Source organism: Aquarana catesbeiana, linkage group LG05 (genome assembly GCF_042186555.1).
Source record: "Aquarana catesbeiana isolate 2022-GZ linkage group LG05, ASM4218655v1, whole genome shotgun sequence".
Classification (NCBI taxonomy): domain Eukaryota; kingdom Metazoa; phylum Chordata; class Amphibia; order Anura; family Ranidae; genus Aquarana; species Aquarana catesbeiana.
Window position 1 is genome coordinate 246,748,544 of NC_133328.1, and position 16,739 is coordinate 246,765,282.

General features: G+C 41.3%; 1 protein-coding gene across 2 annotated transcripts in view; it reads right to left on the minus strand.

Moving 5' to 3' along the window:
* TNS3 (tensin 3) overlaps positions 1-16,739 on the minus strand; it is a 621,029-nt gene that overhangs the window by 516,283 nt on the left and 88,007 nt on the right. For both annotated transcript variants that reach the window (XM_073630678.1, XM_073630677.1), the window contains one exon: positions 4,448-4,512. In XM_073630678.1, the coding sequence (XP_073486779.1) occupies positions 4,448-4,512 (65 nt within the window). The remainder of the gene's footprint in view (positions 1-4,447; positions 4,513-16,739) is intronic.

The window sequence follows — 16,739 nt, forward strand, 5'->3', positions numbered from 1 at the left end:
CAGCGGGTGATCGGCTTTCCGGGTATAACAACCGATGCGTCTAAAAGCCGCTCGGCTGTTATACCGGAGCAGCGGGAGGGGACGTCCCCCCTCCCGCCGCTCTTACCGGGCCTCCCGTTCGATCGGGAGGCCCGGTGACCAATCAGCTGCTTCCGGCACCTGGGGGGGGGGGCTGGAACGAAACTGTGGGCGGCTTCGTTCCAGCCTTCTAATTGTAAACGCGGAAGCGACGTCATGACGTCACTTCCCGTTTACTCGGCTGCCAATGGCGCCGATTTAAAAAAAAATACACAGTATTCAGAATCGCCGTTTTCGGCGATCTGAATACTTTGAAGTGCAAAGGAGGGATTGAGGGGCTTTTAGACCCCCAATCCTTCTATAAAGAGTACCTGTCACCACCTATTACTGTCACAAGGGATGTTTACATTCCTTGTGACAGCAATATAAGTCATCAAAAAAAAAAGTTTTTTTAACACAATTTATAAATATAAAAATAAATAAGAAAAAAATATATATATTTTTTTAAAGAGCCCCCGTCCCCGCAGCAGCAGAAAACGCATACGGAAGTCACGCCCGCATAGGTAAACGGTGTTCAAATCACACATGTGAGGTATCGCCGCGATCGTCAGAGCGAGAGCAATAATTCTAGCACTAGACCTCCTCTGTAACTCTAACTTGGTAACCGTAAAAAAAATTTAAAGCGTCGCCTATGGAAATTCTTAGGCACTGTAGTTTGTCGCCATTCCACGAGTGCGTGCAATTATAAAGCATGACATGTTTGGTATCTATTTACTCGACGTAACATATTTCACATTATAGAAAAATATTGGGGTAACTTTACTGTTTGGTTTTTTTAAAATACATGAAAGTGTCCCTTTTCCCAAAAATTTGCGTTTAAAACACCACTGCACAAATATCGTGTGGTATAAAATATTGCAACAATCTCCAATTTATTCTCTAGATTCTCTGATTGATATATATATATATATATATATATATATATATAAATAATGTTTGGGGGTTCCAAGTAATTTTCTAGCAAAAAATACGGATTTTAACTTGTAAACACCAAATTTCAAAAATAGGCTTAGTCATGAAAGGGTTAAGAGGTTTCTACAACTTGAATGGAGTCCACCTGTGGTAAATTCAGTTGATTGGACATGATTTGGAAAGGCACACACCTGTCTACATAAGGTCTCACATTTACCAGTGCATGTCAGAGCACAAACCAAGCCATGAAGACCAAGAAATTGTCTGTAGACCTCCGACATAGGATTGTATTGAGGCACAGATCTAGAAGGGTACAGTAAAAAATTTCTGCAGCATTGAAGGTCCCAATGAGCACAGTGGCCTCCTTCATCTGTAAATGGAAGAAGTTTGGAACCACCAGGACTCTTCCTAGAGCAAGACACTTGGCTAAACTGAGCAATTGAGGGAGAAGAGCCTTAGTCAGGGAGGTGACCAAGAACCCGATGGTCAATCTGACAGAGCTCTAGGGTTTCTCTGTGGAGAGAGGAGAACCTTCCAGAAGAACCACCATCTCTGCAGCACTCCACCAATCAGGCCTGTATTGTAGAGTGGAAGACACTCCTCAGTGAAAAGGCACATGACAGCCTCCTGGAGTTTGTCAAAAGTCACCTGAAGGACGCTGACCATGAGAAACATAATTGGTCTGATGAAACAAAGATTGACCTCTTTGACCTGAATGGAAAACATCATGTCTGGAGGAAACCAGGCACCGCTCATCACCTGGCCAATACCACCCATACAGTGAAGCATGGTGGTGACAGCATGCTATGGGGATGTTTTTCAGCAACAGGAATTGGGGGACTAGTCAGGATCAAAGGAAAGATTAATGCAGCAATGTACAGAGACATCCTTCATGAAACCTGCTCCAGAGCGCTCTGGACCCCAGACTTGGGCGAAGGTTCATCCTCCAACGGGAGAATGACCCTAAGTACAGCCAAGATAACTAAGGAGTGGCTCCAGGACAACTCTGAATATCCTTGAGTGGCCCAGCCAGAGCCCAGAAGTGAACCCCTCTGGAGAGATCTGAAAATGGCTGTACACCGACTTTTCCCATCCAACCTGATGGAGCTTGAGAGGTCCTGCAAAGAAGAATGGGAGAAACTGCCCAAAAATAGGTGTGTCAAGCTTGTAGCATCATGCTCAAAAAGACTTTGGGCTGTAATTGGTGCCAAAGGTGCTTCAACAAAAGTATTGAGCAAAGGCTGTGAATACTTATGTACATGGGATTTTTTTTTTGTTTTTTATTTTTAATACATTTGCAAAGATTTCAAACAAACGCCTTTCACATTGTCGTTATGGGGTATTGTTGGTCGAATTTTGAGGAAAATAATTAATTGAATCCATTTTGGAATAAGGCTGTAACATAACAAAATGTGGAAAAAGTTAATCGCTGTGATACTTTCCGGATGCACTATGCCGTGCTGAGTGGCTGCCCTGCTGCATTCAGAACCCTGGAGGTCTGCTGTTCAAACCTGAATCATATATATATATATATATATATATATATATATATATATATATATATATATATATATATATATATATATATATATATATATATATAAAGCCAATCATCATAAGAATGACAATCGATTTTTACCTGTTTTGTTATGTAAAACAATGATAAGAATATGTTGTGTACAGAGAGACAGATAATTAGCTAAACTATTTCTTTAGTATACCTATAACAAAACCTTCCTTGTTTTAGATAGCACAAAAAATACTTTTTTGTCTGAAGGCTTGTGAGGCGACATCCCTTTACTTCCTGTTCCTGGGACTCAATGAGATGTGACTAGAAATCTCTACAAAGCAAAACTATTGAAACAGTTTTATAGTGTCTTATACACAACTGCCACTGGAGCAAGTGTTGCTAACTGGAAGACTTCCTGTTCCAGTAACAACCATAACAGTTTAAGTTTCCATCACCTTTTGGCTTAGTGACAATGGACAATAGCCATACAAAGGGTCGCACACTTTAAGTTAAAAAATATTTATGTAGGAATTCAAAGCCAGATGTACACATAACAAGATTTACTGTACATATGCCCACAGACATCTGAGAATATTTCCTCAATCTGGCTGTTTATAGCCCAGTCAAGGAACATTTGTATACCTATTGGTCCTTATTAACCATGGCAGATGCCCTTTGCCCAAACTTTCTTAGCGCTCTTAGTAGCTCATGACCTTAAGCCCAAAAGGTGTGTAATAGTAATGTCACATGTATGCTAAAGTTAAACAAGGATGCATCTCTAAACAATCACAAGTTGCTGGAAGCTGAAACCAGTTCTTTCTGTACTGCAGCGGCACTAAATCCCGATGAGGGCTCCCCATTTGTTTTTAGTTGCATTTTTTACCTACTGAGGCCAAGAGTACCACAGAAATCACCCTGTCTTATCTTCAACATCTCCTGGGTGACCTCAGTCCAGGGGCGGACTGACCGGTCGGTCACTTCGGCCTTGGTCCAAGGGCCCGCCGCCTGCTGCAACGTGCGGCCGTGGCGACCATCTTTTCTGGGCCCGGGCCCCAGCGTGCACTATAGCTGGGTGGTTGAAGTCCCGCACGCTGCGCGCACATATCCGTGGCAGGCTGGCATCTGGCATCTCTCCCCATGGCTGCATCTGATACACAGACAGAGCCCACTAATCCAAGCGAATTGATCCCGCCCCTCCTCCTCCTGCTGTGATATGTTCCTGTGCACAGACAAGGAGGAGGAGGCACACCACTCAGCCTTATCCACACTGTTCTGAGGTCTGTATATAATATACCGTACATGCGACTTGCTGGGAGAAGGATATGGAGAAGGGGGTGAGGGGAACAGGTTTACAGAGATCACTTAGTGTGATTGGAGGGGGGGGGGGATATGTGCTAGGGGCACCTTGAGAGGGAATGGGAGAAGGGGACTTGTTTTAGAAGGGGGTTGGTTGGATATAAAGTCCATCCTCCCCCCTCAGCACAAGTCTTCTCCTCTCACAGAGTGCCCCCTAGCACATATCCTTCTCTCCCTATCCCCCCACCCGCCCCACCCCCCCCAAATCACTCCAAGGGATCTCTGCAACACACAAATTGCACAGGAATGCTCTATGCATTCCTCCTGATGAAAGAAAAAAATGCCCATGAAGACACCTGGGATGTATGACATCATTTTTGGCCGAGGTCAGAAACCAAAAAGCAAGTGAAAAAAAAAAAAGAAAGGTAAAAAAAAAAACAACAAAAAAACAAAAAAAAAAAAAAACACAATTTTAAAACATGTACAGTAAATATAATTTACTAATGCTAGCAGCATACTGACTGAAAATAGTTAATGTTGATTGAGAGAGGTTAGTTCTGATTTAATGAGAAGGTATAAAAAGGGAAGCCAGTAATTCCAGATTTTATTTGCAGTTTCACATCAGTCATATAAAAATATTTGATAACTCACCCTAGAGAAACTTCAGTAAAGTGCATATATGATGATATAACAACTCCAATTCTTCCCTTTCCACCCTAAAAAAAACCAATGACACAAAAATAAAAATGATGTAGCATTAACAGAAGTTTGTTGGTGAAAGCAATCTAATGGTCTTCCTAGCTCAAACACAGACTGAAAACACAGAAAAAGCTCTATAGTAAATTAAATCTCAAAATCTACTTAGAAAGCAGATTGTTTTTTTTTGTTTTTTAACTCGGAAGCTGTTGCAATGAGGGATGAGCCGTTATTGTCAAAAAAGTGTTTGGGGACCCTGGTCCTGCCCCAGGGCATATGTATCTATGCAAACATTTTTTTTTTAAAAAACAGTCGCTTTTTCGGGAGCAGTGATTTTTTTAATGTTTAAAGTGAAACAATAAAAATTAAATATTCCTTTAAATATTGTGCCTGGGGGGTGTCTATAGTACATCTGTAAAGTGGCACATTTTTCCCGTGTTTAGAACAGTACCACAGAAAAATGACATTTCCAAAGGAAAAATTGTCATTTAAAACTGATCGCAGCTGTAATGAATTGTCAGGTCTCGGCAATATAAATAAAACTCATTGAAAAAAAGAGCATGGGATCCTCCCCAGTCCATTACCAGGCCCTTTGGGTCTGGTATGAAGATTAAGGGAAACCTGAACCAAAATGAAAAAAAAAAAATTGTGTGGGGGTCCCCCTAAAATCCATACCAGGCCCTTCGGGTCTGATATGGAAATTAAGGGGAACCCTGCGCCAATTTTTTTTAGAAATGGCGTAGGGGTCTCCCCCAAAATCCATACCAGACCTGATTTTAAGGTGAAGGAACACTAGTGTCGTTTAAATGTTACAAAGAATTTAACAGAATATATAAAAAGGAAATCACAGATGCAACATTTCAAAATGAACAACAGATTGCAAAAGATAGGACAAACCCCAAAAAATTCTTCAAATATATTAATAGTAAAGAGATCAGGTCTGAGCATGTAGGCCCTTTACAAAATAATCTAGAGTGGGTGACTGGGGACAAGGAGAAGGATAATTTATTAAATACTTTCTTCAGCTCTGTGTATACAAAAGAGCATGGGGGAGCTCATGTCCATAATGGGGGTGGTATTGACACAGCCCTGAATGATCCACAATGGCTCAAAAGTGATATGGTCCAGAAATATTTAGACAGAATAAAGGTGGATAAAGCACCTGGACCTGATGGCATCCACCCATGGATCCTAAAAGAATTGAGCTCTGTAATTTCAAAGCCATTTTATCTAATTTTTAGGGACTCATTAATGATGGGAATAGTACCACTAGATTGGCACAGGGCAAACGTGGTGCCTATATTTAAAAAGGGATAAAGGTCTTTACCAAGTAACTATAGACCTGTTAGTTTAACTTGTATAGTGGGGAAGATACTGGAGCGTTTAATAAAAGACTACATAGATGAGTTCTTGCTGGAAAAAAAAAAAACATTTTAAGCAACAGACAGCATGGATTCATGAAAGACAGAAGTTGTCAGACAAACCTGATTTCTTTTTATGAAGAGGTGAGTAAAACCTTGGACAAAGGGGTGGCTGTGGACGTGGTATACTTGGATTTTGCAAAAGCGTTCGATACAGTTCTGCACACACGGCTCATGTGTAAGGTAAAGTCTACAGGCTAGTGGTTAATGATTCTTACTCTGAATGGTCTAGGGTTATCAGTGATGTACCCCAAGGTTCAGTGCGGGGACCCTTACTTTTTATCTTTATAAATGATATTGGGTCTGGGATCAAAAGTAACATTTCTGTCTTTGCAGATGACACCGAGCTATGCAGTGGAATAACGTCCTTACACGATGTCTCCAATTTACAAGCCGACCTCAATGCACTGTCTAATTGGGCGACTATGTGGCAGATGAGGTTTCATGTTGAGAAATGTAAAGTTATGTACTTGGGGGCTAAGAATATGCATGCATCATACATGCCAGGGGGAGTACAACTGGGGGAATCCATAGTGGAGAAGGATCTGGGGGTTTTGGTAGATCATAAGCTCAATAATAGCATGCAATGCCAAGCTGCGGTTTTCAAAGCGAGCAAAGTCTTTTCTTGTATTAAGAGAGGTATGGACTCCAGAGAGAGAGATATCATTTTGCCCCTGTTCAAATCATTAGTAAGACATCATCTGGAATATGCAGTTCAGCTTTGGGCACTAGTTCTCAAAAAGGATATTGGGGAACTGGAAAAAGAGCAGAGAAGGGCAACCAAAACTGATAAGAGGCATGGAGGAGATCAGCTATGAGGAAAGATTAGAGGAACTGAATTTATTCACTCTTGAGAAGAGGAGAATAAGGTGGGAGATGATTAACATGTTCAAATATATAAGGGGTCCATATAGTGAACTTGGTGTTGAGTTATTCTCTTTACGGTCAGCACAGAGGACTCTTTACGTTGTCATGGTTATGCAATAGAGTTTTCTTTGTCAGCTTACCTGTCTCCATGTGTTCGTCTCTAAAGACCAGCTGCCTCTCACCTGACTGGTTTTATAACCTCTCCTCTAAGCATGGCTCCACCCCAGGCCCTATCAGGGAACCCTATATTAACCTGTGCACTGCAAGCAAGCAGTGCTGATCAACCATTGTGTGTTAGCCTCCGTGTGTACTTGCTGTGTTTCCTACGTCTGATTCCTGTTACCGACTTTGGCCTGTTCTCGACTCTCCCTCTCTGCTTGTTACCCTGACCTTTGGCGTGTTATGTTTATCCTTGTCTGCTAGTCGCCCTGACCTTTGGCTTACCCCTTACTTCCCTGTCGTTCCAGCCTGCTGCCTCCTTCCTCTTCTCCTGTAGTCTACAGTGAGCGTGAGCTGTGAGACCCTGGGGGCCACGACCTGGAGCCGCAGCGCAGTCCATCCTCACCACTAGAGGCTCTGGTGAACATCCGCTGGCTCTTAGACTCCGCGCCCTGGGGATTCTATGCTCTAGCTCCCACTGGGATCCATGTTAGTTATCCTGTAGACTTGCTTCCTGAACCTTCCAGGGTTCAATCCGCAGCAGTCAGTCCTAGGGTCCACTACCTTAGCAGTGCACTTCCGACTCCTACAGAGTGCATCTGTTATCTGTGTCCCAGGTGACCTGACATATGTCTAGAAGAAAAGAGATTTCATCTCCAAATACGGAAAGGTTTCTTCACAGTAAGAGCTTTGAAAATGTGGAATAGACTCCCGTCAGAGGTGGTTCTGGCCAGCTCAGTAGATTGCTTTAAGAAAGGCCTGGACACTTTCCTAAATGTACATAATATAACTGGGTACTAACATTTATAGGTAAAGTTGATCCAGGGAAAATCCAATTGCCTCTTGGGGGGATCAGGAAGGAATTTTTTTCCCTTGCTGTAGCAAATTGGAGCATGCTCTGCTGGGGTTTTTTGCCTTCCTCTGGATCAGCTGTGGTTATAGAATTGGGTATATTGGATTGTACGATATTTTTTATTTTATTTTTTTATGGTTGAACTGGATGGACTTGTGTCTTTTTTCAACCTATGTAACTATGTAACAAGACACAGCTTAGGAAAAAGTCCTTTATTAAAAAATAAAAAAGTAAAAAATGTCCCATGATGTCCATTCATCTTCTATCACGCCGCGACAGACCGAAAAAAAAAAATTTAAATCTGTAACCAACCCGCCTCCATGGGAGGCTCCTGCCGTGTGATGCTTCTTCGCTTGTGACAGTTCTTATATAACTGAGGGCGGGGCCACCAGGTGATGTAACCGGGTGACCCAGCCCCCTCTGACGCACGGGGACTTCTCCATGGCTTCCCCGTGGTGTCATAGGGGGCGGGGCAACCCGGTTACGTAAACGGTGACCCCGCCCCCTCTGACGCCATGGGGAAGCCATGGGAAAGTTCCTGTGCGTCAGAGGGAGAAGGGTCACCGTGTGGGGCCTCCCTCAGTTATATAAAAGCTGTCACAAGCCAAGAAGCGTCAGGCAGCGGGAGCCTCCCATGGAAGCAGGTTTTTTTTTCTTTTTCGGTATGTCGCAGCGTGATAGAAGAAGATGAATGGACATCATGGGACATTTTTATTTTTATATTTTTTTTTAATAAAGGACTTGTCCCCAAGCTGTCTTGTCGTTTTTAAAATTTTGACACTTTTTTGGTGAAATGATAGGGGTACATTTGTACCCCGTTACCATTTCACACTGGGGGGAGGCCGGGATCTGGGGGTCCCCTTGTTAAAGGGGTAATTATTTGTCAGTGGATCTACGCTTCAGGATATTTTTGCAACTGCTGCCCCCCTATGTAGGCAGGGGACACTTCCATGTAACCCCAAAGGAATAAATTCAGAAAGTAGGGAGTGGCGCTGTGCATAAAAGAGGGAAAATCGGTATATAATAATCCAACTATTTAGAGTGACTGGCGTGTCTATATAATATTCTCAAGAATACAAATGCCAATGTAGTATTGGATACAATAGTGTATACCACACATGTAAAGTGATAAGTGCTAATTGGTGTGAAAAATTAAATACTATATATTAGTGCAACCATAATCCCATATACTCAAAAAGAGAGAAATTAAAAACTAAATATTTTTGTTAGTGTAATCATGATCCCATATACAAAAACAGAGAGAGATCATGAAATATAAGCACTAATGGCCTATACGGTGATCCGCTTTGTGTTAATCGGTCTGTTTTATAAAAAACAAACAAACCAAAAGTGACAAGTGCAAAGTGACGGGTGCAGACCAAACTTCATCTCTCATAACAGCAAGACAAGATTCAGATGTACAATCCCTTCTTAGTCTGACCAGTTGTCCCTTTGGAATATTCAACAACCAGGATGAATGATGACAACTGTCCATAGAGAGGTAGCTGTTCCGGTCGACTGTTTTGAAGAAAATCTTGGTCTTGATTCTTCTCTCTTCCTACCAGATCTCTAAATCTAGGAAATTGATTCTTGATTTATTTATTTCCCAGCGGATGTTCGGCTGGGAACAGGATTGGAATAGGGGATAGCGCACCTTTTCCCCCTACCTCCTCCCTTTGCATGAGTGGATGACCCAGATCGAGGGATTTGAAATTGAAAGGATATCAACACCTAAGGATTCGGAAGGACATCGGAACCTGGAAAACAAACATCTTACGCTTATAGCCCTGCAAGGGTATAGCGCTCCGGTGAGTGCAATCACATCAGGGGGAGTCTGTTAAGATCAGGAAGAATTCAGTTGGAAGACATATTATGTCACTTTATGAACATTTGATATTGCACATTATATAGGACTCTTTTCTTTGGTTGAAGACTCAACATAAAAATACATATTATATATATTTTTTTGAGAATATAGAGGATTTACTACAGAAATGTCATATATTATTTGGAGTTTACCTGCACATTACCACTTAGGGGTGTGAATATTATTATTTGGTTCATTTTGCAATTGTCATTTTTTTGGTTTTGTTCTATACTGAGGATTTATTATAGGATTATTACATATTATTTGAAGTATATTTGCACATTACCATTTAGGGGTTGAAATACCAATAATTGGTCTGCACCCGTCACTTTGCACTTGTCACTTTTGGTTTGTTTGTTTTTTATATAACAGACCGATTAACACAAAACGGATCACCGTATAGGCCATTAGTGCTTATATTTCATGATCTCTCTCTGTTTTTGTACATGGGATCATGATTACACTAACAAAAATAGTTAGTTTTTAATTTCGCTCTTTTTGAGTATATGGGATTATGGTTGCACTAATATATAGTATTTAATTTTTCACACCAATTAGCACTTATCACTTTACATGTGTGGTATACACTATTGTATCCAATACTACATTGGCATTTGTATTCTTGAGAATATTATATAGACACGCCAGTCACTCTAAATAGTTGGATTATTATATACAGACTTTCCCTCTTTTATGCACAGCGCCACTCCCTTGTTAAAGGGGGTTTCCAGATTCCGATAAGCCCCCCGCCCACAGACCCCCACAACCACCGGGCAAGGGGACAAGGTGCTTTGAGGAGCTCCCCATGTTAAGGGCATGTGGCCTGGTACGGTTCAGGAGGGGGGGGCGCTCTCTCTCATCCCCCCCCCCTCTTTTTCTGCGGCCTGCCAGGTTGTGCGCTCGGATAAGGGTCTGGTATGGATATTGTGGGGGACCCCTACACCATTTTTTTTTAAATTCTGACACAGTGTTCCCCTTAATTTCCATATCAGACCCAAAGGGCCTGGTATGGATTTTAGGGGGACCCCCATGCAATTTTTTTTTTAATTTTAGTTTGGAGTTCCCCTTAATATTCATACCAGACCCAAAGGGCCTGGTAATGGACTGGAGGGGGATCCCATGCTCTTTTTCTCAATTGCCGAGACCCGACAATTCATTACAGCCGCGATCAGTTTTAAATGACAATTTTTCGTTTAGAAATGTTATTTTGCTGTGGTACTGTTCTAAACACGGGAAAAATGTGACACCCCCCCAGGCACAATATTTAAAGGAATATTTCATTTTTATTGTTTCACTTTAAGCATTAAAAAAAATCACTGCTCCCAAAAAAACAGCTGTTTAAAAAAAAATGTTTTCATTGATACATGTCCCCTGAGGCAGGATCCCTAGTTGCAATTACTTAACCACTTGCTTACTGGGCACTTAAACCCCCTCCCTACCCAGGCCAATTTTCAGCTTTCAGCACTGTCACAATTTGAATGACAATTGCAACGCTATGCATAATTGAAATTTTTTTTCACACAAATAGATACATTTTGAAAACAGGTAACTTTTCTTCTTCGTTGATGTGCACTGATGAGCACTGATAAGGCAGCACTGATGGGTGGCACTGAGGGCACTGATGGTTGGCACTGATGGGTGGCACTGATAAGCACTGATTGGCAGCACTGGTGGGCAAAGGTAGGTGGCACTGTTGGGCACAGATGAGGCAGCCACGGCTGTGTGAGGGACCGATGTCCCTCTGACGGAAACCGGTGGAAAAAAAAAAAAAAACCGATGACCGATCTTCTGTTTATATCAGGTGATCAGCTGTCATTGGCTGACAGCTGATCACATGGTAAGGGGCCGAGATCGACCCCTTACGCCGATCTGTGATCAGCCGAGTCTCAGACTTAATGATCACAGAGCGTGCCGTGCATGCAGGCAGCTTATGCATGGGAGGACGTCATCTGACGGCCTCCCGGCAATTAAGGTCCGCGCTGTAGCCATCATTCAGCTATAGCGCGAGCAGGTTAAAGCAGATCTGAGCCTAGAAACAACAAATTCATATATTGCAGCTTACCAGGCTTTAGTTGTGGTGGCTGCATGAGTTTTAATTTTTCAGGGTAAGACCATTTTTAGCAAGTACAGAAAATACCTTTTAAACTTCTTAAGAATGCAGCGTTTGGGCCTGTTCACAAGAGTGCAGTGACCGGTATTTTTCCACAGGCAATGCCAGTCACCACTGGGGTACATAGCAAACAAATGTTTTTTGTGCCCCGTTTTCACCACAACACAGCCCGGAAGGGCTGTAAAATGCAGACAGGCTGCACCACGTCACCACACAGCAAGCGCAATGCACCACGGGCTGTGTGGTGACAGGCATGAAGTGTCACTTTGTACTCTTCAAATACATTTCCCCCCCAAAAATGGACCTCTGATGTGGATGAGTCAATGGTTGAGAAGGATCTGGGTGTTCTTATAGATCACAGAGACTTAATAGAATGCAATGCCAAGCTGCAGTTCCTAAAGATAAAGTAAAATACATTTTTGTATTAAAAGACAAGAGAGACAGAGAGAGAGAGAGAGAGAGAGACAGAGAGAGAGATCATTTTGAGAGAGATCATTTTGACCCTGTACAAATCATTACTAAGACCTCATCTGGAATGTGCAGTTCGGTTTTGGGCACCAGTGTAAAAAAAGGATATCGGGGAACTGGAGAAAGTGCAGAGAAGGGCAACCAAAATTATAAGAGGCATGGAGGAGCTCAGCTATGAGGAAATATTACAGGAACTGAATCTAGTCCCTCTTGATAGGTGATATGATCAACATGTATAAATACTGTATATAAGTGGTCCATATAGTGAATCTGGTATAGAATTTTTAACATTCGGGTCTCTACAGAGGACAAGGGGGATGTTTTACGTCTAGAGGAAAAGAGATTTAACCTCCACATACAAAAAGGCTTCTTCACAGTAAGAGCTGTAAAAATGTGGAATAAACTCACTCAAGAGCTGGTTCTGGCACGCTCAGGAGATTGCTTTAAAAAAGGCCTGGATTGTTTCCTAAATGTACATAATATTAGGGCCGAGACAACTAATCGATTATGAAAATAGTTGTCAACGATTTTCATAACCGATTAATCGGCCAGTCGATTAGGTGCCCTGCATACAGAATGCAATATTTGTTTACATATCAGGAACTACAGTGCAGCACACATACAGCTCAGTACACCATCCATACATGTCAGTAAGTGCCTGAAACCTTGTGAATGTGAATGTGTGAGTGGCGATGCCTCATGGAAAATGTAGTCCTGAGCAGGAAGTGAGTGGTTCTAAAGTCAGAAGTTTTTTTTTTACCCTGCTATACTATACTTTGCAGCTTGCTATAGGGGCACTCTGAAGGCAGGAGGAGCCAGAAGCATCAGTGGAGGTCCCTAGAAGAGAATCAGGGCTGCTCTGTGCAAAACCATTCACTGAGCAGGTAAGTATAACATGTTTGTGGTCTAATGAAAATAACTTTAAAGACTCTGGGAAGATCAGCATCTGAACCCAGAGAAGGTGACAGCTGATAGACTGGAGATAATATAAGGCATTACAATTACATTTAAAGTCAACTTTTACCAGTATTGTGCATTCTATTTAAAATAATTATATCCATAAAAAAAAATAATTAAGTAAAAGTCTCAGCTTTTAGTACTACTTTAAAATAAAAAAAGATTTATATCTCTCCTTCCACCCTTCATATAGCGTCATGTCTGACTCCTAGTTAAAATGTCCATATATCCTACTTCTGGGTGTACTCATTATTATATATATATGATATAATATATATTATTACTTTCACTGTTTCACAGTATAAATGAACCCCTTATAGTAGCGATTAGCTGCTGTTTTTGTACTATAAAGGGCTAATTTTAATTTTTTTAAACCCCATTATGACAGGTGATACAAAAAAAGCATGCTGCTACTAAACGTCTAATGCCCCATACACACGGTCGGACATTGATCGGACATTCCGACAACAAAATCCATGGATTTTTTCCAACGGATGTTGGCTCAAACTTGTCTTGCATACACACGGTCACACAAAGTTGTCGGAAAATCCGATCGTTCTGAACGCGGTGACGTAAAACACGTACGTCGGGACTATAAACGGGGCAGTAGCCAATAGCTTTCGTCTCTTAATTTATCCTGAGCATGCATGGCACTTTGTGCGTCGGATTTGTGTACACACAATCGGAATTTCCGACAACGGATTTCGTTGTCGGAAAATTTTATAGCAAGCTCTCAAACTTTGTGCGTCAGAAATTCCGATGGAAAATGTGTGATGGAGCCCACACACTGTCAGAATTTCCGACAACAAGGTCGTATCACACATTTGCCATCGGAAAATCCGATCGTGTGTACAGGGCATTAGACCTGGTTCACACTTCTGCGTTTTTTGGTGCTTTTTGCAGAAACGCACTGCAGTTCATTTAACATGGTCTCCTATGGGACACATTCACATCTATGCTTTTTTCAGCGGTTGCATATTTGGAAAGGGTCAAGGACTTTTTCAACGCAAAACAGTGCTTTTTTTGGTTCAATATACGTCAGTGGAGAAGCTGCAGAAAAGTATGTAGTGCGTGCATGTAACACTTCAGTCCCAGAACGATTTGCCCCCTTAATGACCAGGTCATTTTTTTTTTTTGCGATACGGCCTGCATCGTTTTAACAGACAATTGCACGGTCACGCGACACTGTACCCAAACAAAATTGAAGTCCTTTTTTCCCTACAAATAGAGCTTTCTTTTGGTGGTATTTGATCACCTCTCCAGTTTTTTTTTGCACTATAAGCAAAAAAAGACCAACAATTTTGAAAAAAACTTTTTACTTTCTGCTATAATACATATCCAAAAAAAAAAAAAATCTATAAAAAAACAAAATGTTTTCATCAGTTTAGGCTGATATATATTCTCCTACATTTTTGTTTTTCAAAAACATCACAATAGACATATATTGATTGGTTTGCGCAAAAGTTATCGCGCCTACAAACTATGCAATAGATTTAGGGACTTTTATTTTTATTGTTTTTACTGGTAATGGCGGCGATCTGTGATTTTTAGCGGGACTGTGACATTGCAGCGGACAAATCTGACCCCAAATGACACTTTTTGTGGACCAAAACTAAAAATGCAATGATCAATGTAAAAATTACACTGGCGGGAAAGAGGTTAACACTAGGGGGGCGATAAAGGGGTTAAGTTTGTTCCCTCGGTGTGTTCTAACTGTAGGGGGGATGGACTACCAGGGACATGACAATCACCAGGAACAGAAGATCTGACATATCATCTGGTGAACGGGGAATCACCTTGTGTGGCTGAAGGATTGTGTATATGGGATTGTATGATTTTTTTTTTTTTCTGGGGGGGGGGATTTTTTCCCCCTTTTTATTGGTTGAACTAGAATGTTAAATAGACTCCCTCAGGAACTGGTTCTGGGCAGCTCAGTTAATTGTTTTTTAAAAAAAAGCTGAATGCATTCCTAAATGCACAAAATATAGATGGATACTAACATGTAGAGGTAATAACACCGGCGGGTAGTTGATCCAGGGAAGAGAAGATTGCCTCTTGGGGGATCAAATTGGATCATGCTTTTTTGCTTTATTTTTTTTTTGCTTTCCTCTGATTAAACTGTGGGCAAATGGTTGTGTATATGGAGGTTTTCTTTTTTTAAATTGGTTGAAGCATATGGACTTGTGTCTTTTTTTCACTATGTAATAAAGGACATGCTGAATTGCAGGAACAATAGCATGGAGTGTGTGTGCACAACACATACCAGACTAGTCATTGTTTTTTTTGTCAGTGACTAAATCCTCTTGTAGGCAGCAACATAACCCCATCTGTCGCTATGTGTCCCTTGTTACATACAATTAGTATTTCCACTGGAATCTGTTAGATATCCACCTGATGTAATACCTGCAATAATAGAGGGAAGGGCAACACTTTCAACCAAGACTATCAATTTGCAGAGAGTTGATCAGCCTAAATCTAGGAGGTTGTAACTGTACAACTGCCTTTAGATTTACCAACAAGTGTGTAGTGGGAGGACCTACCTAAACAATCCATTCAATTTATATCCAATAAGATAAGCTCTCATCCTACATAGGGTGCTGTTGGCAAATCTAAAGACGATCGTGCAATCAGATTGCAATAGGTAGGACCAGCTTACCAGAGAACATATTTTTAAGGGTGAGAGGAAAAGAAATGACTTGTCCAAGCAGCAGGTAAAAAGAGAAGTGATAAGCACTTACAGTGATAAGAATTTCAGCAACCATTTTCCTATAATTATTTGTCAAATGGCTGAGAACATTATTGAAGGAGAAGAGAGTTAAAAAGGAAAGAATGTTAGCAGCTGTAAGGCCTGGATCACACCTCTGCAGTTTTATGTGCGTTATACAGCATATAAAAATATATTGGGGTTGATTTACTAAAACTGGAGAGTACAAAATCTGGTGCAGCTCTGCAGAGAAACCAATCAGCTTCCAATGTTTTTGTCAAACCTTAATTAAACAAGATGAATTTAAGCTGTCCATACATAATACAATTTTCCTTTAAATTTACCAAAACCATATAATATGAAGTCAAACCTAAACACTTTCAATTTGTATGCAATCAGGCAGGTCCTTGCACTACATAGTTGAAGGCAAAGCTAAAGGAAATTGAATAAGAAAATTGTATAATGCATGGCCAGTCTTAGAAGCTGATTGGCTACCATGCATAGCTGAACCAGATTTTGCACTCTCCCGTTTTAGTAAATCAACCCCACGGAGTCCTTTGAGGCTGTTCCCATCTGTGTGCTGAATTGAAAAAAATGAGGCATGTCCAATTTTACATGCATTTATCTGTGTTTTCTGGCTCATTGAAGTCTATTGAAGCACATAAAAAGTATTTTCAACTTGTTGTTTGTGAGCACATTGCAGTTTGTCATCCCATGGTAACAAGCACCGTCCTCCCTGTATAAATGCCTTGTACTCCTCTGCAATGAAGACTACAACAGTTGCTGTGGCTGCAAATAGGGATGTAAAATCGGTCACGTTTGCTCAGCTCCATACATTGAA